The sequence below is a fragment of the Aphelocoma coerulescens genome, chromosome 8 (genome assembly GCF_041296385.1).
Source record: "Aphelocoma coerulescens isolate FSJ_1873_10779 chromosome 8, UR_Acoe_1.0, whole genome shotgun sequence".
NCBI classification, from domain to species: Eukaryota; Metazoa; Chordata; class Aves; order Passeriformes; family Corvidae; genus Aphelocoma; species Aphelocoma coerulescens.
Window position 1 is genome coordinate 23737359 of NC_091022.1, and position 23674 is coordinate 23761032.

Consider the following 23674-nt stretch of genomic DNA (forward strand, 5'->3'; position numbering starts at 1 on the left):
GTCACTGAAAGATAAAGAAAATTCCTATGATTCCAGAATGCAAATTCTTCTTCTGCACACTCAACAAGGCCCAAATGAAAAACAATTCATAGGGTTTGTGGTGATATAGATAGGGGACAAGGAATAAGCCAACAAGGCTGGCTGTCAGAACCTATCTACGACTTCATTTCCACATGAACCTTTTCATGACAAGTCAAAAGTGCAGACACCACATTTCTTGGCCTATAAAAAGTTCAAGTCACCCTGCCCACACCCCTACTCTGTGCAGGCTGCAAATGGCCAGTCTAACCACTCATACCTTCTGACAGATTCAAGCCAGGCTGTTGCTATCAACCAGGGCAGCTCAGGCAGATCAGCTACAGCAGCCCAAGCCCAGAGCCCAGACACTGAGCTGCTCATGACATGGGGAAGCACCGGCTGTCAGGGCAGCATATCCCTTCTAACAAGCACTGCCTCTCTTTTTGACAGAAGGACATTGGGAGGGGCACCAGTGGGATACCAGGGCTGACATCCCCCTGGGCTGTCATATCGACTATAATGACCTACATCTACTCTGCTATACCATTCTTCCCTCTGGCATCCTGCGGTACCAATGCCGTTCTGCTCCTCTCCACACGGTGCAATTAGGGAGAGAGACCACTCTGCTGTATACTAATGGCCCAACCCACTTATTTTCCAATCTTAGATTGGCAGGGGACAAGAACTTTTCTTTCTTTAAATTGTTAGGTATCAAATACATTGACACATATAATACTAAGAGCAAGACAACTCTGCTGCCATAACTGATGCAGTAAAATTTATGTATCACACCATCCACTCCAGGAAGCTGTAGGAATTAGAGGTTTGCCAGAAATAGAAAGGTAGAAGTACGAGTCTAAATTAATTACAAATGATTTTTAAGTAGAATTCATATTGGAGACAGTTTGAAGTGGGCTATTGTCTTATGTGTAACAGGTAAAGCATGGAGACATTCCTGCACAGAAAGGCTCCATTTCATTCTGTTCACACTTCAGTCAAGGCCAGCAAGTTTCACAGAAAAATGCTCCACTCTCCCACTCAGCAAACTCAGTCTGTTCTGACTTTTGACTACGTCTAAACCCTTGTCTTTGCCTTCATTTGAATAATAAAGCCATCCCATCAATTACTGAAGTTTACTGAAGAAAGGAGGACAATACAGAATAGTATTGAATTTGCCCTTATTCAATCCAAGTTCTCTCCCAAGGAAAGAGTCCATCACCTCTTCCTTCAGCTTGCTCACACACTGACTGTTTACTAGTAAGAATGAAGACAACTCATCCTATCACCAGTACAAACCCGGTAAAGCCAAGGCATCTTCTCAAGCAGTAGCCAAAAGCCATAGTCTGAGAATGGAAAATCTGATGACAGGTTTTTCCTATGGTTATCTTCATTGTTTTGCTTTGGAACAAAGTGACTTTTTTAAAACTTAGGCAGCCAGCAGGGCAAACATTTGCCCAATAGGGAAGTTGTTTGCCCAAGAGATTTAAAGTTTATTTCATCAATACCTTAATACACTAATAAAATCCATGAGTTGTTTAAGGTGAGTGTTTAAGGCCAGGTGTTTCATCTACCTCCTTTCCAAATAGAACAAGGAAAATACATAGATCACATAAAAAAACCCCAAACAAAATAAACAAAACTTTAAAAACAAACAAAACCAAAAAAAACCCACCAACCCAAAAATCCCCAAGAAATTTAAAAATACAGACTATAGCTGTCATCAATTAAATTCTGTATTATTCTTGAAGCTGACAGCTTCCAGTATGACCTACACAGATACTAGAACTTTAATGCTAAGAACCGTCCAAACATAGCATAACTGCTAGTAAATTCTTAGGGTTTGATTTGTTGTTCATTTGTTTTTGAATAACCTTAACTACTTCCCGTGGCCTCTGATGAGTTTGCTCTTGCAGGGACATCCCGAACCCCTCCCAGCGGGTGCAGCTCCCTAAACAATTGGCATTCAACAATAGATAACATTGAAGCATTGGCAGGGCAGCTCCAGAGAATGACATACAGTTATGTAAAGCTTGGAACAAAGGCATTCACAGGGATCCCAGGAAATGGGTTTTCATATGACTGACCATCAAAGAACATGTTACAATAAATGCTGCAGGCACTGAGTTCCCCTTAGTAACTTTGGTTCCTTGCAGTAACTCTACTCTTAAGTGCATTAAAATACATCCTGAGCTGAAAAAGAAAGGGGAACACCAAGCTGTCTTTTCAGGTATTTTTATGCATCTCTTATCTGCACACTCCAAGGTGACTGAAATGGAGCTTTCTGAGTGTATCATGTCAAAGTAACATGACTCTGGGTCAGGGCATTTTTCATAAATTTGATATTCTTCTGTACAGAATTCAGTGCCTTTCACTTGAAAGAACAGCCAAGGAAGTATTCTATGACTTCACCAAAATACTTTCATCTACCAGTTGAACTTTTTTTTTTTCCACCTTGACTAAATGCACATTCTACATCTGTTTAACACTGCACTAAGGAAGCTTTAAAAAAACCCCTAAACTGGATGAAGGTCTAGTAGCCTTATTGGCAAACACATTCTGTTGCGGTTTTGTTCTTAAAAACTGTTTTTAATCCTAAGAAATAATTCCTTTCAGATTAAAGATAACATTCTTCTGGATGCTTTTGATTGAAGTGACATGATGAAGTCTTCTCAAGAACAGTTTTAAAAGACTTTCATGTATGTTGCAGGTCCCCAGTGAGCTTAAACCAGCTCATTAGCACCAGACAACAGGACAGACAGGACAGCAAAGCCCTCAGCACAGGCTACAATGGGTGGTAAGAGCCAGTGTGAATACTGGGACAATCTGCTCACACATCTTAGTGCTCCTATGTCAATATTTCTAGCTGAGCTTGAATTATCCAGTTACTTCAGCCAACTAAATTCATGCAAGTTGTCACCAAAACAACTAAAAAAAAAAAATCTATGTCCATTGAAAACTCTGCCACTGATATATTATTCTGGAAGAAATTTCAAAATTTGAAAATTTTAGGCAAGCTATTTTGACCTTACTGACTTTAAAAATGAGAACAAACCAGGATTGTACACAACACTTAATGCAGACTTAGTAATAAAAGGTCACTCTTCCCACAGAAGAAAATTTTTGAAATACATGGGGAAACAAAAACAACAAGGAGATTTTAAAGTATGTTTGTAATAATCTCCTCGATTTGGGTTCTTTATATGATTATCCTGTTCCAAATGTTAGATTGTTGTGCTTAATTACCCAAGGATTTAAATACTTCACTGAACCACAATTCAGAACTAAAAAAACTCTGCAGCTGCTTTATGAGAAATCCTAATCTGAACTCATTTAAGGGATGACCTTCCTTCAGGATAATAATTTCTCCAGTTTCCATACAAACCATGAACACGCTGTCAGGAAAGTTTTAATTCTATAAACTGCATTTCAATTTGTTTCTCAAAATGTCTTAGATCACAACTTATAAAACAGCAATTCTCTGCATGGAATGGAGAAAGGGAGAAAACCCAAGAATCAGTTACAGTACCTTCATTAAGAAGTTCCCTTTATTTTATAAGCAGTACCTTGGATGTAAGGTCTCGGTGGAAAATGCCTTTATAGTGAAGATAACTGATTCCCATAGCAATGTCATATGCCAGTTTCACCCTCACCGTCCAGGGCAGATGCTGGTTACCATCTAGTAGCTGTTCCAGGTTACCACAGTTGATATACTGAAAAGACAAAGCAACATTTGTATTTAATTATTTAACTTAATACTTAATATTTTGTCAGGAATGTAAAATTCATCATTACAACAGGTGACCTCAGCTCAGTTACACATTAAAACCTTTTTTTCATATGAGTTTGGCAGGCACAATGTTTGCAGATCAAGAGAAGCTGAAAATGTCTCCCTTCACCACCTGTACCAATGTCCTTATGTTAAAGATGCAACAGTCACCACTGTATTAACTCTATGGTATTTAAACAGACACTTTGGAAATACCTACAATATCATATCACCCTCTCATTTCAGCTTGAGGAAAATTAGGGCAAAAACAATGAAGAGCTGGCTTTCATATAGTATTAATCAACAAAGAGAGAGCTAAGTATCCAAGTGTAGGTCATGGAGCCTGATCAAGTTCCCAGTTTCCTTAAACTGAAACAGCATCAAAGAAAAATATTACAATGTGTTGCTGTAAGTTCTGTTTTTTCACTGCTGTATCTATGAGTTCTAATCAGCAATCTGATTCCCAGTGTGTTCAGTACTACATCAACCCCATCAAATGGTAGCCCTCATGAAAAGGAAAGCACATTAAGTAAAAAGATAAATGCTACAAGAGGCAGTGAAACAAAGCAGCACCTAAACGATACTAAGTAATATAACCCAGGTTAAGACATGGCAACCCCAGGACTTGAATAATCATTACAGCAACATGGCTTATGCTTTATGTATAGACCCTTTATACAACACTAGCAGCTACATCGTGCTTAAGCAGCTTCTTGTTTCACTCCAGTCCCCCTCCAGTGACCAAGCAAAGACAGTAGCTCGCTCCAGAAGGAAAACCTGGCAGCAATGCAGTGACTTCTGTCAAGGAAACCCAAGTGAAGCAGACAGCACAATTTGCTCCCAAGCCTGGCCCACGCATGTATCCCTGCATCAGACTGCACCAACTTCACTTCTCTGTGCCACACAGGTCTCCAACTCTCTCTCAAATGACCTTCCTGTGTCATTCACTCAGATAAAACATGTGGCGCCATCATCACATTAAAACAAAAATCTTAATTGCAGCTCTTGTTGCTTCAGAAACTTGGAACCTGCTTGTATTTTGTTGCTCTTCTTTGTGTCATGGAGCCTGGGACACAAGGCAAACATGAGCCATACACGAGCCATACACCCTGCAGTGTGGGTGGATATAGCTGATGTCCTGAGGCTGTGCTACAGCAAGGAAAGCTCACACACAAGCTGGATTCTACTGGTAAGTCTGGGGGGTCACAGGTCACCTCCTGGACAGTCTACACGAAACAGCTTCTTCCTTACAGCCCGGGCCTACCCGTTGCTGATCTCACCAGGGAATTCTGAAAACCCTTTCAGCAGATACACAAGTTCCACAGGTAACATTCGAGGAGGCAAAATTGTCGGGGCAGAGGAGGCACAAAGCGATTTTAACTGGCACAGAGCCCACCGGGAAGGGCGCCACAAAGCAGCCGGGGCTCCGCTGCGCATCCCTCGGGAACGGGGCTCATCCCAGCCCGTGCACGGCAGCGCGTTTCACCGGCAGTCCAGGGCACGACCCTCCTCTCGCCAAAACAACCTGTTCTTTATGCTGGGAGCTCCTGTGCCAGGAGAGCAGAGCAGCTCTGCAACAGGTCACTCTGAGGCTATGCAATCTCCATCCTTGGAGATTTTCAAGGCCAACTAGAGCTGCAGCCAACCTGGTTCAATGTTGGAAACAATGCTGCTTTCAGCTTTTCCAGCTTTGATCTTTCTCATTTCTTTTATCTGAACCCCCAAGGGAGCTAGATGACCTTATAGAGCACACAAGAAAAAAAAATAACCATGCTCAATAAAATTAGATTTTTTTTTTAATCATAAATTGTTATCGTGCTTAAGGAAAAAAAGGTAACCAAGATTCTACAGTAACATCTTATATATTCCCAGCCTCCTTGAAACAGTGCAAACAGCACTTCTCATCCAGTTATGTTCAAATCAGAACAATACTGACCAACCTGGAACAGAAAACACCAAAGCACCTGGCTGAATAACCCAATTATAATATGTCACTAAGCAATTATCCCAAACCATTTCACCTTTCTGGCAGGCCAGTAACAGACCATCCATAAAGCACCACCACACTTGAATTCATTGGAAAGACAATGCAAGGGGGGAGGGAATCACTGACCTGCCTTCCATTTTCTGTTCTCTGAACTGTGCCATTCCATGACACAAATTGCTCCAGAAATGCTAACAAACACACAGCCCCTAAGAGTATTGACACACACAATGAAATGGGACAATAGCTAGCTACTGTATCGAGCATGCTCTTGCTTTGCTTTTCAATACAGCAGCCTACTGATTTGATCCATTGTTGCCATATTAGTTAAGTGCATCCAATACATCTATTCCTGCAGCACTCTTCCAGTCAAACTGGCTCGCAGGGTCATTCACCCATCTTAACTGCAAGGACTAGATTCCAGCATGGACTGGGCAACAGCTGACGCAAACATTGGACACAGCATTCATGAGCTACAAAAGCAAGACTCAAACCTGTTTCCAGCACATCTACAAAACCTACCAGACCACCTTTCCAAAACTGCCACCCAACAAATGCACAGCCTTCATTTATTAGAGATGTGAGTTCTGACTTTGGCTCTAATTTCTAGTATATGCCTATGAAGCACAGGAGGCTAATCATCATGTGAACAACTGAACTAAGATCTTCCTAGACATCTTTAAGACTTTATCTCAGGTTTTAGCTGGCCAGAAGGTGATATTTGTATGCAGAGACCTGAATTGTTCCTAAGGCAAGCACTGCACTGTGCTCCCTCAGTGTCATGTAAGTAATCCAATTCTTCAGTCATTCAGGCTGATAATGCAAACAGCCAGCCTGATGGCCTATTTTTTCAGAGCACTCAACAATGCCTTTTCAGGACAGACACAAAACTATGTACATTACTTCCTAATTGCCAGTGCAACTGAAAGAGAAAAATACTTGTTCTTTATCTCTTACTGGCACAAACCAGCTCTGTGTGGTAAGAATATCCTGAAGGATAGTAAATGCACCTCTCCCAAAGAGAAAACTGGATTTTATTTTGTCCCTGACACAGTACTGGTACAGCAAGGCTACAGCACACACATTATCTCAAAGCATTATTCTACTACAACAACAACAACAACAGCCATCACATAAGTGTACAAGCAACTGGAGCAGAGATGTGACTAGGCTATGACAATGAAAGCAAAGGGCACTACATTTCTTAGAGACATCACAGCTAAATGGAGCAGTGTTCAGACCTTTTCAAACCCTGTATCATCAGGTTGCAGTGAAACAGCTACCCATTATTCCTCATGCTACCTTTCTGCCATGTAACTGGACACCAACAGCCAGTTTAGCTGGTTGCCAGTCTGAAAGCAACAGCTATAGGTTATTTTTGCATTTACCACAACTTAACACAGCAAGTTGAATGCTGGTTTAAAAGACCTTGGCATCTTAGCCCAAAAAAATATTGTTTCTTAAAAAAATCCAAGGTAAGAGCTCATACCTTTGTTGTGAGAATAAAAGTTCAGCAAAACTGTATTTCTGGTACTTCTCCCAAACCTTATAAAGAAAGAGGGCAGTAGCTTCTTTGAAGGACAAGTTACTCAGAAGCTCAGCCAAGCACAGATGATTTCTGGATCAAAGGACCTTGAAGAAGCTTCTGATGTTATAGTTTACTGCTATGAAATGCGGAAGCAGCAGTGTATAACTCATCCCCATACAACAGTCAGGGGATAGGGAATCATGCCACTTTAACCTAAAACCAGCATAACAGGACTGCTGCCTTGTAACACAATTGCAGTCACATCATCAGACTCAAGCATAAAAAATGAAGAATGGATAGAAATTCAGCATATAGCAGTACTTAAGCACAGCATTATATGCTTCATTTCAAGAGACTAATACTGAACTTCAGCTGTCAGATAATACCCAACTTTAGCTGTCAGATTTTAGCTTCAAAATTCAAAATAGAAGTTTAAACACTAATATGAGAACTAGAAGCTTATAAAAAAAAGGCACATCAGATTCACACAATTCTAGCAGTTATTTCTCAAAAACAAAGACTCCAAATATTGCCAGGTCTGAGGGGGAAGACTGATGGGAATTGCAAAGAGTTTTCAATGCTATTTTGAAAACCCATGGTGTTTCAGTGTGTAGGTCTGATATAAATAAGCCAACGGATACTGCACAGGAAAGCCAGAATAAAAGAAGTTGGCCTGCTATTTCGATGACTTTAAATGTCACTGCCTGCCATTTAAAAAGTAACAAATAATCACAAGACTCCCTGTACTGTAGGCCAAATGTTGCCAAAGACAAGGCATTAAGTGGTTAAGAAAAGTAGGTGTGGAGAGTGCATTTAAGGTGACAAACCAACTGAAGCAAGTAAAGAGTAAGAGCTCCAGGGACCCAGAACCCTACAAGACAAACACTGAGATAGCAACAAATGAATATACTGCAAAAGCCCATTGAAGAAACAGGTAGAGATGCAGGAGAGAAGAGAAACTAGAATTGTGGCAGTAGCACCTTCAGCGTGGAGAAGCAAGACAGATGTCAGAGCAAAAGCCAGAGCAAGAAGCTGTACTCTGAAGGGAGGCCTGGAAAGCAAAGTATTGCAGACACTATTGACAAATGCATTGAAGAGTGTCAAAACAGACAGAGCTTGCACATTTGTATCATTTCTAATGCTGGAAGTAAGGTAACACTCATGCCTAAAGTGAGATGGTTGAGAGCTTTTCACTAAGCTTGCTGCAGAAGTTTAAAATCAGTTTTAAACCACCTGTCTTAAAGAGGACACAACCTCATCTTCAGTTCTCATGTTTAACAGTCATCTGTCACACCCTGCAGTCTCTAAGTGACTGCTCTGAAGGCTTCTGGCTTCTGTATGAGCCAACGCACCCTTCTGTGACAACTGGCATAATTAGCTACAGTGGAAGGACTGGAAGTTTTCTTGTTCCCCCAAACTGTTTTCATTAGCTTCAGCTGTGTAGAACTGGAAAAGAAAGACAATATCAGTATGTTCAAAACTACAATATGAGATACTAAAAGATGATACACTGAGTTTGACTATGAGATTAAATAGACCATTTTTTAAATTTGAAGTTGTTCATAAACCTCCACTTGTTAAAAATCCCACAACTAAAAAATTTACATAACCATCTGACCCAAGTACCTCTGAGCAGTAATCTTGCATTTCCATTAAATATCTAATGCATTGATTGCATAAAACAAAATAAATTAATCATTGAAACAGAACAAGTTGAATATTGAATTTGGGCTGTGCAAGTACACTTTTGGTCAGCAGGTCAACCAACGTTGCCAGGGAGAAACGCACAAGCACTGCAAGAGAACACAGGTGAAGCAAACACGTTTCAGACCAAAGCTCAGACTTTTTCATGAGGGATCAGAAGGGTGCACAAGCAGCTTGGAAAAACAGCCTGACTGAAAGAACAGAAGCAAAGCCAAAAGTCTTCATCTAAAGGCCGCTTTACTTTCCTGCTCCTCAGTTCCTGAAAACCAAAGGAAAATAATCTGTAACCTAAAATCAATTTCTCTTCTACTTTTCAACCAATACAAACAATCATGTTCTTTAATAAAAAATTATGTATTTTCTTTAAAGGTGTTAACCATTACAGGATTAAAATAAACTTTAAAAGTGCCAGCTATTCACAGAGGAGAGGGTCAGCTTTGTCAACTGCCATAGCCTGGTTACTCATCAGAACTCAGAACCAAAAGCCAAGAAATGCAACAGATCTACCTCTTTCTTCTTCTGTGTCAGCTGTGGCATTGATTTATTCATTGGCTCCTCCTTCTGAAAAGGCATGTACAGGCACAGCTTCTTTTATAAGGGCAAACAAGAATTAACATGCACTAACTCAGGAAGGAGCTGTAATGAAAACCATTTGTTGCATTCCAAACATTCAAGCGTTGGCATGGAAAAGAATACAGCAAGATTTGTCTCCCTTTAATTCTCTAATTCCAACAGCTCTTATGGTCAGTATGCTGAATTTAGTCCTTTTCTGTCATTTCGTTCAATCAAAATGTAATGTTCACTTGGTTTCCTGCTGCTACAGATTCTTGTTGGTAAGGCTTTAGCTGAGACACATAGCAACAATGCACTGCTGCAACCCATATGGATGAAGGAAGTTTTATGGACGCTCACTCACACTCAGGTTTAAAATGCTGCAGGAAATAAGCTTATTTTGTTGGAACCGGAAAACACTCCCAGTATGTCTATACAAACTGACCTTGATAACCATTTTTCCTGTAATTCTATTAGTAGAAAAAAAACCAGAAAGCAAAGAAGGCCTAACAAAAACCCCTGCATTTATAATCTGAAGTCACAACCATTTGGATTTTAAGTGGAGCCCAGTCTCAGTGCAGATAAGAATCTGGGATATGGCATAAATTAGCACACAGGCGAAGAAGAGAAAGTACCTTGTTGCTGACACAGGCAAGAGAAACAGCATCTCTACAATAACACTTCTGTTAAGAGCAGAAGGCTCTATCCACACTGACAGCATTTTGAACATACTAGACTCAGTTCTAACGAGAAGCTGCAATCCCTGACAAGAAGCCTCTTATTTAAATAAGGTCTTTCTCACCTTCCCCACAAAAATACCAGCAGCAGCAGCCCACAGATTATATGCCTGCAAGATGGCAGAAAAATAACCCCTTTGCTTCACTTTTTGAAGTCTGTGAAACAGATACAAGGATCTACTGAGAGCAAAGCTTATAGCACATGAACACCTCTCATAGTACAAACTTTGTTTAAATTCTGCACAAGGAATACTCTTTTTGAGCTGTTTCAGAGTATATCTCCAAGCTTCAACACACCCACGTCCGCTCAACACATCCACTGCTTGAGGGTGCTCAAATTATAGAAGGCACCAAGATCCTCCATTAATACTGTGTGCAAAAGCAAACATTAAAGGAATTTTCTTGCACAACTCAGTTTCTGAATGTTTTGGATGGCTGATAAGTAAAGCAAAATGAGGAAGTGAAACTACAGAAACACTTGTTAATTCTAGAGTATGTTTCCTGGGATCCAGGCTGAAGAGTGGGGAAGGAAAAGAAAGCACTAAAACTGAATTTACTGAAAATATGTAAGAAAATTCCAATTCTAAATAGGAGGAAGAGGTTAGTACCAGCAAGATATTTAGCAAGCCTTCCTCAGAACACAACATATTTAGATGTACCTATCTCAAATAAAATAATGAATAGAAGTTGCTTGTGCACTGTTACAGGCTCTGAAGTGGCCAGCATCACAGTACCTATTTGGACTGCATCTCTTCATATACAGAAGTAACAGGAAAATCCAGCACTCAAGACAGTATTCAGTTCTCCTCCCCTCTCTCCCCCTCATACTGTGATAGCTGAGAAGTTTACATCTTCTCACTCTTGTTAACCTAGCCACCAATAAAAGAATTTAGAGGTTGAAACCCAAAAATGTTTTTCTTTTTTGCTTGAGGCAATGGTAAATGGTCCAGTAGGCTTACTGTGAGTGTCAAAACAGAGATATTAAAAACCCATCTCCATAAAAACCCACACACAGAGCACCCATCCACCTGTGTGTGCCTCACACAAGGGGGGAAGGGAGAGAAGGAATGAGACAATGGAACTTGCTGTTTGCAGTTGAATATTTATCTGCCTCTTATCTTTCTTCTATCCTTGAGACATTCTAAAAAGGAGGAAGAGGTTAGTACCAGCAAGATATTTAGCAAGCCTTCCTCAGAACACAACATATTTAGATGCACCTATCACAAATAAAATAATGAATAAAAGTTGCTTGTGCACTGTTACAGGCTCTGAAGTCATAAAAACAAGTCAATCATCCTCCTATGAGAGAGGAGGGGAAAATAATTAAAGCCAATGTATAGCCTGCAGAGCCAAGATTTAATTTTTAAAAATAAAGGGGAGGAGGGAGGGGAGAAAAGGAGGTTTAACTATGAGCTCTTAAGCTCATATGCAAGCATTTAAGAAAGACTAGAATTGCAGAGCTTGCACATCCAGAAGTTCTCACTGAAATAACTGGTTGCTCATCACTTCTGATCTAGCACCTGCATGCATAATATAGACTGTGCACCTCAAGTTAGACTCTTAATTTTAAAGCCCTGGCTTCTGCCTTTACATGAGGACTTCTTTAGTGCCTTCGATTATAGTTCTTTTCACATCTGAACTTTCTTTTTGTGAGAACCCACCCTTCTCGCCTAACCACACAGTGCAGATGCATCTGAGCAGCTTCCCACTGCCTCCAGCACAACGCAGGGCTCACTGCTTATCTGCTTTTGGTGAAAGCACAGACTTTGTCTGGAGAGTTGTTCTCTGTGTGTTTAATTTACCTGATCACCACCAGCCCACAACAGGTTTTTCCTTTAACTGACTTGCCAACACTTCCCACTTCAACGACTGCCTGTAAGGCCAGCTTGTGTCCTCCAGAAGCAAATATTTTTGTCAGCTTTTTTTCTACCTGTAACTGAGCTTTTTACTGCAACTTCTTGAGAATTGATTCCACCTTTCTGTCCTCAGAACAAGTGTCGTGACCAGGTACAGCAGCATGAATTTCCTACCAAAATGAAGGCCCCTGAATTCTGTGTGACTAGGTACAACCTGCCCGAACAGATTTTTTTTAAATGCTCTGTTAAGTGTTTTTCTGGAAACCCAGGTCTTTGATCACTGCAATCAGACAAGATGGTTAGCTTTCATTCATTAAAAAAAAAAGTAAGCATCAGATGTAGGGGAAAAAAATTTGAACTATCACCTAACTTAAATAAGGTCCTTTACATGCTTTCCAAAAACCTGACTTTTGATATTTAAGCACTCAAAACTGCAAAGCTACAAATCAGAGAGACTTAGCTGAAACTGCTGTGGAGAAATGTATCATTTTTGCTGGAGAGAGAACCAAAGGGTCAAGCACACCACATATGCCACAACATGAAGCTGGCAAGAGTATGAACTGAGATGGAATTTCAGTCAGAACACTAAATTTCCTGCCTCCTGTCATCAAAAGCCAGGCCCCCTTGTGTGAATTTAAATGGACTTTTTTGGTATGTGCAGCACATCAAGCTGTGCTTGGGACTGAAATGTTTTTCCTTTTTAACAACTCCACAAAAATATTGGGTTCCAAGGAAAATCATATACACGAAGTAAAGAATATGTACTTTGTCTAAACTTCTGTGAAATAACTTCACTCTTAGACACATCGCATTTTTTTTGTTACAAAACAATACATGAAGCCTTAAAGTTATAATATAAGGTTTAAACGGTGTGACATTCTTCAAATACCACCAACCCAACTCCCTTTTCTACAAGCTTTTTAAACTCTACTTACTTTGAACAGCCTAATTTACTTACTACATGTACCATGTTTAGATTTGATTTTGCATCCACTGGTGCATACAAATGTCAGGTTAACACCTACCTTTACTCAGCCTGACTCAGATCTCATAACAAGGTAGAGATGGGTATCAGAGATTGCAACTCTTCAGCTGTTGGAACAAGCTCAGTCCAAGTGTCTACAGAATTATTTCAACAAAAATGAAACATCTTTAGCTGATAAAACAGATGAAGGTGCTCACATTCTTCTGACCCTCACTCAGCTTTCTCAGAGTTGATAACCTATATTGAACTGTCACTGGAAATAGAATTTTAATTTTTGTTGCTTTCTCCTGCACTCCTTCAAAAAATATAGTTAGGGCAGACACCCCTCCCACTAAGCCAGTACAGCTGGTTTAGTCTAGCACTATCCAGTTAATCAGGGCATGGCTGCCTCTAGAGGTACCTGTGCTTCTTGGCAGGATCAAGAGGACAGGAATGGCTCTCTTCAGTTTTGCAAGCTGGTATGTGTCTTTCATATGGGGATCTCTCAGGGTGAAGAGAGACATGCTGTACTCCTCTGAATAAATAAAACCAGAGGAAAAAGGACACTGCTTTGAAGATGAAACAATATGATGCCTTGCATAGCACAGAGAAAGGATGAAGTAGAGCTGGCTGTCAAGCCACAAACTACATTTGCTGAGAGTGCATTCAGCCACTTTTTATAAATTAAACTGAGAACCTAAGAGAACTGTTCCAGCAAAACTGAAACTGACAGTCCATATGCTGTGAAGAGTGCAAAAATAAGACCAAATACAGCTCGAGTGTTGACAAGTATTTTTTAAATTCTATTATGAACAATCAAGAGATGAAGGGAAGTGTCTGCACTGAACCAAGTTTATAAAAAGAATTATAACTGCATTTCAAAAAGATCAAAGATGTAGTAGAAATCATTTTGCAACCCACAGAAACAAGTAAGCCCAAGGTCTACATGTCGTACCAAACAAATAACTTGTCAGATACATATAAAAATACATGTACTTAATATTCAAATTTATAGATCTCTCTTTTCATCACAATAATTTAAGCAAAAGCTAAAAATTAAACTTTGATATAAGAAATCTGAAGCACATCCCAAAGCTTTTCACTTTAAGGAGTTTTATAATTGCTTTGAGCAACCTGGCCTATTCAAAGGTGCCCATGTCCATGGCAGGGGAGTTTGAACCAGATGACCTTTAAAGGTGCCTTTCAACCCAAAACATTCTGTGATTCTATGACAAGGACCTTGGCAACCAGACCTAACCAGCCCCAGGTGGCTCTGCTTGAGCAGGGGGGTTGGACCAGGTGACCTCCAGAGGTCCCTTCCAGCCTCAACCATTCTGTGAAAAAAGCACTATACAGAGAGCAAACAGCCCTGAGAGATCTCATGATCCATTCATTCTAACTCAGTGCTGGAAAAAACAGTGCCAATGAAATGGAATGATTTCTCACCTTTTACATTTCAGACTAGCCTAGTCTTATTAACACCTGAGCTATTTCCCCAGTCTGTCTTAAACTCTACTTCTGCTACCATAACCTTGCTCTTCTCGGGTCCTACAGTGAATCCTAACACAGTCATTAATGGGGAGTGTAACTACTGCTGCTGCACCAGACAAGGTTACCATTACTCTTCTCTAGAGGTCAAATCCCTGGGCTCTGAGTCAATGGTGCTCTCTTCACCCTGAGGCAAGTATATGCAAGGTCTAACTCTTAATGACTCCTGTAAGGGAAAAGCTAAACAACCCAAACAACCAAATTAACAGAGGAAATAACATGGATATGTACTGGCTGGACTTCCAGTCTTATGACAGAAGCAGCAAAAAAGGCAAGCAAATAATAGCAATAGATCCTTCTAGTTGTATACCACATAACCATTCTTGTCATCAGGGCATATATTCCTGGAACCAAATATATCCAGGTCTAAAACTCAAGTTCATTCCAGAAAAGATACAAAGTAACCATAGTTTAGCGGAGGACTCAACGCCTCTGACATACTTTCAATAGGGCTAAACTCACTCTTCTGCTGCGTGGGTTTTATACTGGTGAATGCCCAGATTGCCCCTGCATGTTACTTTCCACCACTAGTACAGCACCACTGAAAGAACTCTTCTTTCCTAAAGAGCAGCTGTAGTTCTAATTAATGCTATAAAAAGTATCTGAACTATGGACAAAAAGCATAGAGCCTGCAAGTAGAGGTTTATTACAGTATTAATCCACAGGTCATGTTATTCATTGGCTGAGAGATCACAAGGACCAATTTAATCTGCAGAATTTTACACATACTTAGAGTTCTTATAAAGTTTAAACCACAGTCCTTCTGCTGCATCCTACAGCCGGAGGCATTTAAAAATTCTGGCCATCAGTTGTTGAAAGTCATCCGAAAGATCTTTTGTCATCATCTCATGATAACCTTTTTTTTTAAGGTTACTCCAAAGTAATGCCCTTTTTTTTTTTTTTTTTACACTATTCTGTATCAAGACTCATTCCCCCAAAGCAAAGACATTTGGATTAACAACTATATTCTGTATCTTCAGAGCTGTCAACAGAAACATCCAAGAGAACGCTTGCACCGTTGCTCATTTCGTTCCTCCAGAAAGTCAAAGCAGTGACCAGTGCCACAAAGCCATAAAGCAAATAACTTTACATACTGCCCAAGACCTCTAATACATTCAAAGAAGATGCTTTATGTATGAAATGAGACCAAATTGGAGCAGAATTAGGTCCCAAATCTGAAGGGAGATAAAGGACAAAATCACCTTTAGAGTTCTCACACCCCTCTGCTTTTTTGCTCCTACTTTTGAGTTTTCTTTTTTCAATGCTTTAGTCAGAAGGACTATATAAAGTGTCTAAGAAAGATTTATATGAGCATGGGGAGGTAATGCACAAGCATTAGCTAAGTACATGGTATTAAGGAATACAAACTGATCTCAGAGCCTCTACTCAGTATGGCTTCACTGAACACATTAGGTAGTACCTAAACCTTTAATCTTACATGAATTCAAGGGCTTCCCTAACAATTATCTGAATTGTTGGGGTTTCTTGCAAGAAACTGGACAGCAGTATCCAGCAAATAAGTAATATTTTCAACAGGATGAAAAAGAATCCTTTAATTTCTTTTCATTTTCTTCTTGGTGCCACATTAAACACAACTCTAACTGTCTCTTCAGTTGTCTCGAAGTTCGGGCTTATCAACTTCACACTACAGCTATTCTCTTTTTTTTTTTTTTTTGAGAAACAACCACCAGAGCCAACCTACCCAGGAACTAAATGTCAGCTGGTAAATAGGTAATACCTAAGGCAGGAACAATTCCTTTGCTGCATGAAGTATTTGCAGAATGACTGATAATAGGAACTACAGTTCCAAAGACACCAAGTTCTCTAGAACTGACGGCCTATTGCCATCACCAAAGCCGGGTTAAATATTTGCAATGCTACATGAGTAAAACTAAAGTTATTCAAACAATATGAATCACACTGGTGGAACAAAAGCAGAGATTAAGGAGTCTTACAGGAGATGAGGAAAGGAGGGAGCAGGAAAGGAATGGTATTTCAGGCCTTTTTAAAACTCTCACAAGTGTGCAATTGCCATGTGGAAGGCAATGTATGACTACAATTTTAGCTGTAGCATAAAGCTTCAGAAGGGGAGAGCTAAGTGACGTCTGTATGGTTTTCTCCATTCTAGGGTCAAAGGCTCTCCACAGAAAGATAACCAAGAACTGAGGGAAGAAAAAAAGAAAGAAGAATGAAATACTTTTAATGATATATTCTGCTTGTGAAAGCTGTATTTCAGAAGAACTTTCTTGCTTTAAGAACTTACTTTCTATTCCTTGTAAAAGGGCAACTCAGCACCACTGAAACAATTGTGAGATTTTTAAGCTTTTAATATTTTTTTCTTTCTAATTAGTATTATCTCCAAAAGTAAAAATGAAAAAATGCTAAAAAAGGAAGGTCTCCAAAAATCCAAAACTCCACTAATTGCATTTACAGTTTACTTAAACGATTGCTGTTGGGAGGGAAAGCAGAGAAGGGAAGTTTTCAGTCATCACAGAAGAACTTACTGAAAAGAACCCTCTCTCTTCAAAGGAGAGTGCATTCCACCTTCAGATGGGCATTTCATTAAGATGAGCTTCAGCACTTGTCCCACTGACACATATACAGCACCTGAAAACCATGGCTGCCCAGCTACACTCAGTCCTTCTGATTCCGCCCCATGTATCTGGCGTGGTATTAGATGTTCCACGAGTCTGACTGCAATTCACCAGCAAGGACCAAATCTGAAAGACTTCAGGAGACCATGTCAGGCAGACAGCAGATCCAGGTGCTGGCTGAAATAATACTGTCCTACCCCTCCATCACCTACCACATGGCTCCTATCACACTGCCACAGCCCTGCTCTCCACCTGAGAAAGCTCCAATGAATGTCAGGTCCCACACTGAGCAATCAGATGGTGGCAGCAGGGCATTTACACACGTTTTTACTATCATCCAGTATGAATTAACAGCCATAAAACTTCCGTTGCAACAATTAACTATTGTCCCTGAAGCACTGCAATTTCAAGATATCCCAATCAGCACATAATAACTTTCCATTCCTCATCTTCTATACACACAACTGCCAAGGCTTTCCTTTCCTTCAGAAGGAATTATCAAGGTGTATGACTCATTCTGTGCATATATAAATATACATCTAATTATAACAAGATTTTAGCCTGACCTGCCTGTTAGAAATTCAGATAAACCTGTTTAACTGAGTTCAACAAACAATTCAAGATCTGCAAGAAGGTATTAAGTGGTTTTTATATGCTAGACTTCATGCTGCTGTGTTATCTACTTCAGTATAATAGCACAGGCCTATAAAATCTCCAACACACAAATAAATTTGTTTGCCTCCCATCTAAAATGGATGTTTGCTCAAGCAGCCATTCCACGGTACATGTGGATGGGATAAAATCATACACAACTGCTATTGAGCCATGGCTGTTCCCCACTGGCTCAGGCTCCATGTCCCCTGAGCACACCCTGTCTGGCTGCTCGCCTGGCAGCAGCTCCAATCCGGCCTCAATGCTCAGCAGCACCTCATGCTGATACCAGACACTCTATTACTGTGCAAGTTTCTCCAAGATTTAGGATGCTGCTGTGTGCCAGGAAATGGAAGTGAAGAGAGTTGTGAGATTAGGAAAGTGGCTGGAAAACACAGAGAGGCTTGAGGGAAAGGCTGAAATTAGTTTGGAAAGGCATGTGAGTACAGCAGGAAGCACTGCAGATTCCTGTAGCTAAAGAAACAAACCAGCAGCTTCGGATTAGAGCTGAATGCTGAGAAAGGAATACCCAATTTCTGGTTTTAGAGAAAACAAGCATGGCAAATCTGTGTTCATGAGCTCAACATTAGTGAGGCAGTCTAATGCCTGCCAGCTCTTCTGGGTCATACACCTATTAAAGCCTTTACTTTGCTTTCCTTAAATGTTTCTTAACTTAGTGCTTGCAGGGATAGAGGTCCTTGACAGTCTAAGCTATTCTGTCAATCTAAGGATATTGAATTACTTCAGAAAAGGCATATGCCACAGCTTCTGGCTTGAGAACTTCAAAAATCTTGGATTATCAAAACTGATAAGACTGTGGATTCAGAATAAGGCCAAAGTCCTAGTGCAGTCTATAATTAAACAATTCCATTCTTATTTTGAAAAAACCAAACCAAAACAAACAGAAACTGCCTCTTGCTCAAGAGTTTTAAAAACAAAAGCCACTTGAGAGAGGAAAATTAAAACAACACAAAATGCTGCCAAAAGGGAAAATCCCAAGGCATACATAGGATCAACACCTTCCTCAAGCAAAAAACCTGTTCTGCATGATCCACTCCTGTGTTTAAGCCTCCTGTGTCTGTAAACATGCAAGAAAAGAAATCTGTAATGCTTCAAACTCTGCCTTCCAATAACAAAGTGCTGCATATTACTAATATAGCCCCTTAACAGGCTTACAAAATCCTCAAGGCTCCTCTAACAACATTTGTGGTTGCCTTGCCTGTTAATAGTACAAGCTGTCTAAATCTAGTCACCAAACACTTGGCACATGTTTTCAACTTCTTCTGTTATGGAAACATATATATATATATATATATATTTTATATATATATATATATATATATAAAATAAACATGATTTCCCATCATGCCACCCTCAGACATAAGCTCTAAGTGATGCTGCATCCCTTTTACATGGGCATATCATCAACTGTACTCTCAAAACACAAGAGGGGATAATTAAGCTCCTTACAGAACAAGTCCAGCACAGGCAAGCGTGAGAGGGTTCTCCCTGCAGTGACTCAGACACATATTGACCAACAGGTCTCTGAATCAACAGTTTCATCTCCAAAGAACTGAAACCCTGGCAGAAGTTCTGAGCACTTGTAGGGCCAGGCTGGTGTCAATTATGCTGAGCACTGGAAGCAAGGAGGCCACCTTTCTCGACCACAAGCTGAAAAAAACCACAAGACAGTGGCTGATTTGTTTATCCTCCTGGGCTATATTTGAACTGGTGATTCACCCTGCCTGTCTTACTAATAACTCCTTCAGCTCATAATTTCAGCCCCCTTCTCCAACCTCCAGAAGTCTTCAGAAGTCAACTATTACCCTACACACACTTGAAGATGAAAAACGTCAATACTGTTGCTAGAAAAGATAATTAATTCTGCCACTTGGAACATAAACACTTTTTAACTTTTAAAAGCTCTCTAAAATCAAAAAATAGCTATGGCACTGGGCAAAATTGTGTGTGGATTCCCTACAACATCAATTTCTGTCATGGATTTTCCTATTGAAGGCATTAAATGCCTACCTTTGTCCACAGAAGAAAAGCAGTAATCACTAATAATACTTTTGTAATATGTCACTAAAGCTATTCTGTTTTTCAAAATGTTGCAGCAAACTTCTTCAGTGTAAAACTTTTCCTTTTTGGTCTCAAGATGGTTCAAGAATCTCTTCTGTTATTCTGAATCATAACTATAAAAAGTTATTCTTTGAAGTCTTTCTTAGATTTATTTGCTTGCCAAGAACTCAAAAATAGCTGCACAAAGCAGCAGCTACAAAGTTAGCTCACTATGAGGAAGCATCTGTGCTGTTTTCATTTTCTTGGCTTTTTGGGTGGGGAGGGTTATTTAAATGGTAAGCAACTGCTGTGAAGGAAGGGAAAAAACAACCAAAATAAACCCATATTGAGCAAAATCTTCCAATTTTTGGTACGATAAAGCATTATGAAGCTCCACCTCTTCTATGATAATGTTTAGTGAGTGGAATGGCCCAAAACCTCCCTGTTTTAATTGATCAGATATTCGAAAGAAATCAGCAATAATGTTAGTAAAGCTTGCCTGAAGAACTCGATCAGCCATCTTAGAAGTATTTCCTCTACTGAGCACAGCGAGAGGGGGAAAAAAAAAAAAAGTCGAGAAAAAAAAAATCAAATAAACTGTCCCTGTCATAGCAAAGTGCTCAAGCATGCTGTATCTCAACATTTCTGGAAGTGCCTTTACCTTTGCTCCACTAGAAATACAGGCACTGAACCAGAGTGCATCACTTCAACAGCAGCTAGAATGAGAACTGCAAAATTGTCACCCCAGAAGGTGAAGAAATTCACTGCCCACATATGTGCATCTCTGCCTCAGAGTTGCATACGTAAGTTACAGAAAGTGATGGTGACACATATCCTGCTAATTGGCATACAGCTCCCCGGTCTCCTCATTTTACAGTAGTTCTTGGCAAGCACACCATACCAGGAACCTGCTTAAATTGCTAATTAATAACAGACTTGTCTTTGGGAGGGTGGGAAAGGGTGATCTTCTTCTGTGTTCCTACAACACAGAAGAAAATAAGAAATATTAACGTTACAAACCATGAGTTTTCTTTCAGTCTGGACTCAAACCAATACAACAGGCAAAGCATTCTATTGATTTTGACTCAAAACAGGCAACACTATTCCTAACAAGAGAATACTCTCTTCTTGTTTTTCCTGAGCAGTTTACAGGGGAATTAAACACACAACTCTATAAAGCTGGGTGGGAATTCATATGAATGGAAACTTCAGCTTCCCATTTGATACCTAGATCTTCGCCAGGGTACCTGGGCAATGGAATAATTCCTTCTTATGGTACCCAGATTAACCTGTAATATGAAAATGGTAGGGGCTGAATACAATATGACCCAGCTGAAATGTTATAGATTCACTTGCAAAATGTACAACTGCAGTATAAATAAGACTTAAATACAATGCAATGCCACTGAAACAATATTATGGGGCGGCTCAGTGGTAGTGCACATCTCTCATTTAGCATCATCAGTGAAGTTTTATGTTCTTACTGTGATTTTTCTTCCACCTCAATAAGTGCTTATGGGGAAAAATGACATACAAGGGCTGTGAGTGGAGTTCTGAGGACTGATTCTGCAGTCTTCCCTTAGCATAGAAAATAGTGAGTAATTAACTCACCAGTCACCATAAAAGAAACTTCACTCAAGGTGAATGGCAATTGCAGAATCTCTCCTGAGAACTGAATATTTCATATTGAGTATGTATATTTTGAAATAGCCTTACCTCAGTAAGAGCGTGCAGCTGTCCTTTATGCACACAGACACCCATAAACCTACAAGAAACAAGAAAAGAAAAGTGGTTTGGGCTTTTTTTCCCCCCCTCTTTTTTGTTCTTTAAAGAAACTAATGTAAGATACACCAGAAAAGTAGAAAAGAGAAAAAATTCAGCCTCACAGACACTGCATACCTCACCATTGATTATTTAAACATCTCAGCACAAAACAAAACCATATATCTACACTACAATATAATTTGAATTAGCAGTTCCAAGAGAACACAGGAGACAGCTCAACCTCAAAATGGAAAGTTACTAGTTTGACTATAAGCAAAGGCCAGCATATAATGATTTATGCAGAAAGGAACAGTCTCCGAATTCTGTTTTAAGGAAGTTTAAGCCAAGTAAACCACTGTTGGTCTGCATAAACAGAAAATTACTTCCCTTTGCATTTTGCTGTTCAAGCATAAAGATGCTTCTTCCTATCCCATTCTTAACCACTCAGGAATACGAGGGCACATATGCAATGTATACTTCCCCTTCCCAAACTCCTCTTTCCAACACTTGGATTGAAGCAAGTTTCAATAGTATCCAGCATTCCACAAATGTTACCTACACTGCACAATTTTCAGACTCCCGCTGTGAACAGTAATAATTGCCACCCTTGGGTTTGTCTGGAAAGCAACAGAATGTGCCATAAACAACTGAACGCTCATTTTTACCACCATACAAGCTGAACTTAAAAGTGACAAAATGCAAAATAATACTACTAGTAAACATCTCCCATGAGAAAGTTCAGTAAAGCTGAAATTTTAAACGTTTTAGAGCCTTCCCTGCAGAGTACAAGTGTTTATTCTTTATAGATTATCTAATTCTCAGTTTTAGCATTTAGATTTTGGTCTTGGCAAGCAAAAACAAATTGTCTGTCATTTCCATAATGTTCAGAAATTTCCATTTTGCAAGAAAGAGGTAGACATGTATGATCTCATTAAATGTGACAGGAATCTCATGGACAACAACTCAAAGGAAAAGGACCTTTTATATCCTGAAACACTTCCGAATTTAAAAACAAAATGATGAAAGACACGTAGTGCTAGTTCAGCTAAGCCGCTTTTGAAGAAATGAATGATCCTCACTGTTCTCTTGTCTAACAGCTGACTGGTAAATTACAAACAGCCAAAGAAAAATAATATAGGTAAGGTCCTTTGCATAAGCTGAGCTGTGGAAATCTGTTTTTATAACCAGAGAAGCAGCAAGACTTGTGTTAGAACATCTACTGCCTGCTCTCACCTCAAACAATATTCCCTGAATATAGGAATTTTAATTTGAGAGACACTGAAAATCCAATTCCTCTTGTTTAATGGAGAATCATAAGGCATGATCAGGTACTCAGAGGAAAGAGAAGAAGCTTCTTTTAGATACACCATCTACGCAAAACATTGCTGTTCCTGAGTTTCACTTCATACAGCAATGAACAATTTTGTAAAGAAGTTGACAAATTAAGCTTCCTGAGATGAAGAAATCCAGACTTCTACAGAGCAGACATCTATTTCTTAGTGCATTCTGAAAGTCTCCAGAGCTATCAGGCATGGCATTAATGGCTTTATTCACAAGCAAAAGTGGAAAGCACACCAATCCAATATTTGATTCCTCTATAAGACAACTTTTTAAAGTATTATTTTCTGTATTATTTTCTCTATCAATTACACAAAGTTAACCTGCTATGGCAATATTTTCATTCAACAAAAACTGAGATTAAGTAATTAAAAAGAATAATGTTTTTATCTATAGATCAACTCTTCCTTTGTAACAGTGTTTCACACTACTTACAAATTAAGAATTCATTGTATTTCACTTAATTCCAAAATACACTTAAGAATTTATCAAAATTTTGGAAAAACTTAACTTCTTGTCTCATCTTTACCAAACAGGAAAAACATCACTGTCACTTAAAGACTGGTAGAATTTAACGTTTTCTGCCAACCCGTTTCGGTCAAGCGAAGT

The 23674-nt window shown here is 39.6% G+C and overlaps 1 protein-coding gene across 2 annotated transcripts in view; it reads right to left on the bottom strand.

Moving 5' to 3' along the window:
- The window catches only part of TESK2 (testis associated actin remodelling kinase 2), an 80012-nt gene that overhangs the window by 21881 nt on the left and 34457 nt on the right, over positions 1-23674 (bottom strand). For both annotated transcript variants that reach the window (XM_069023271.1, XM_069023272.1), the window contains exons 4-5: positions 21680-21728; positions 3582-3728 (exon numbers count right to left, since the gene is read on the bottom strand). In XM_069023271.1, coding sequence (XP_068879372.1) covers positions 3582-3728; positions 21680-21728 — 196 coding nt within the window. The remainder of the gene's footprint in view (positions 1-3581; positions 3729-21679; positions 21729-23674) is intronic.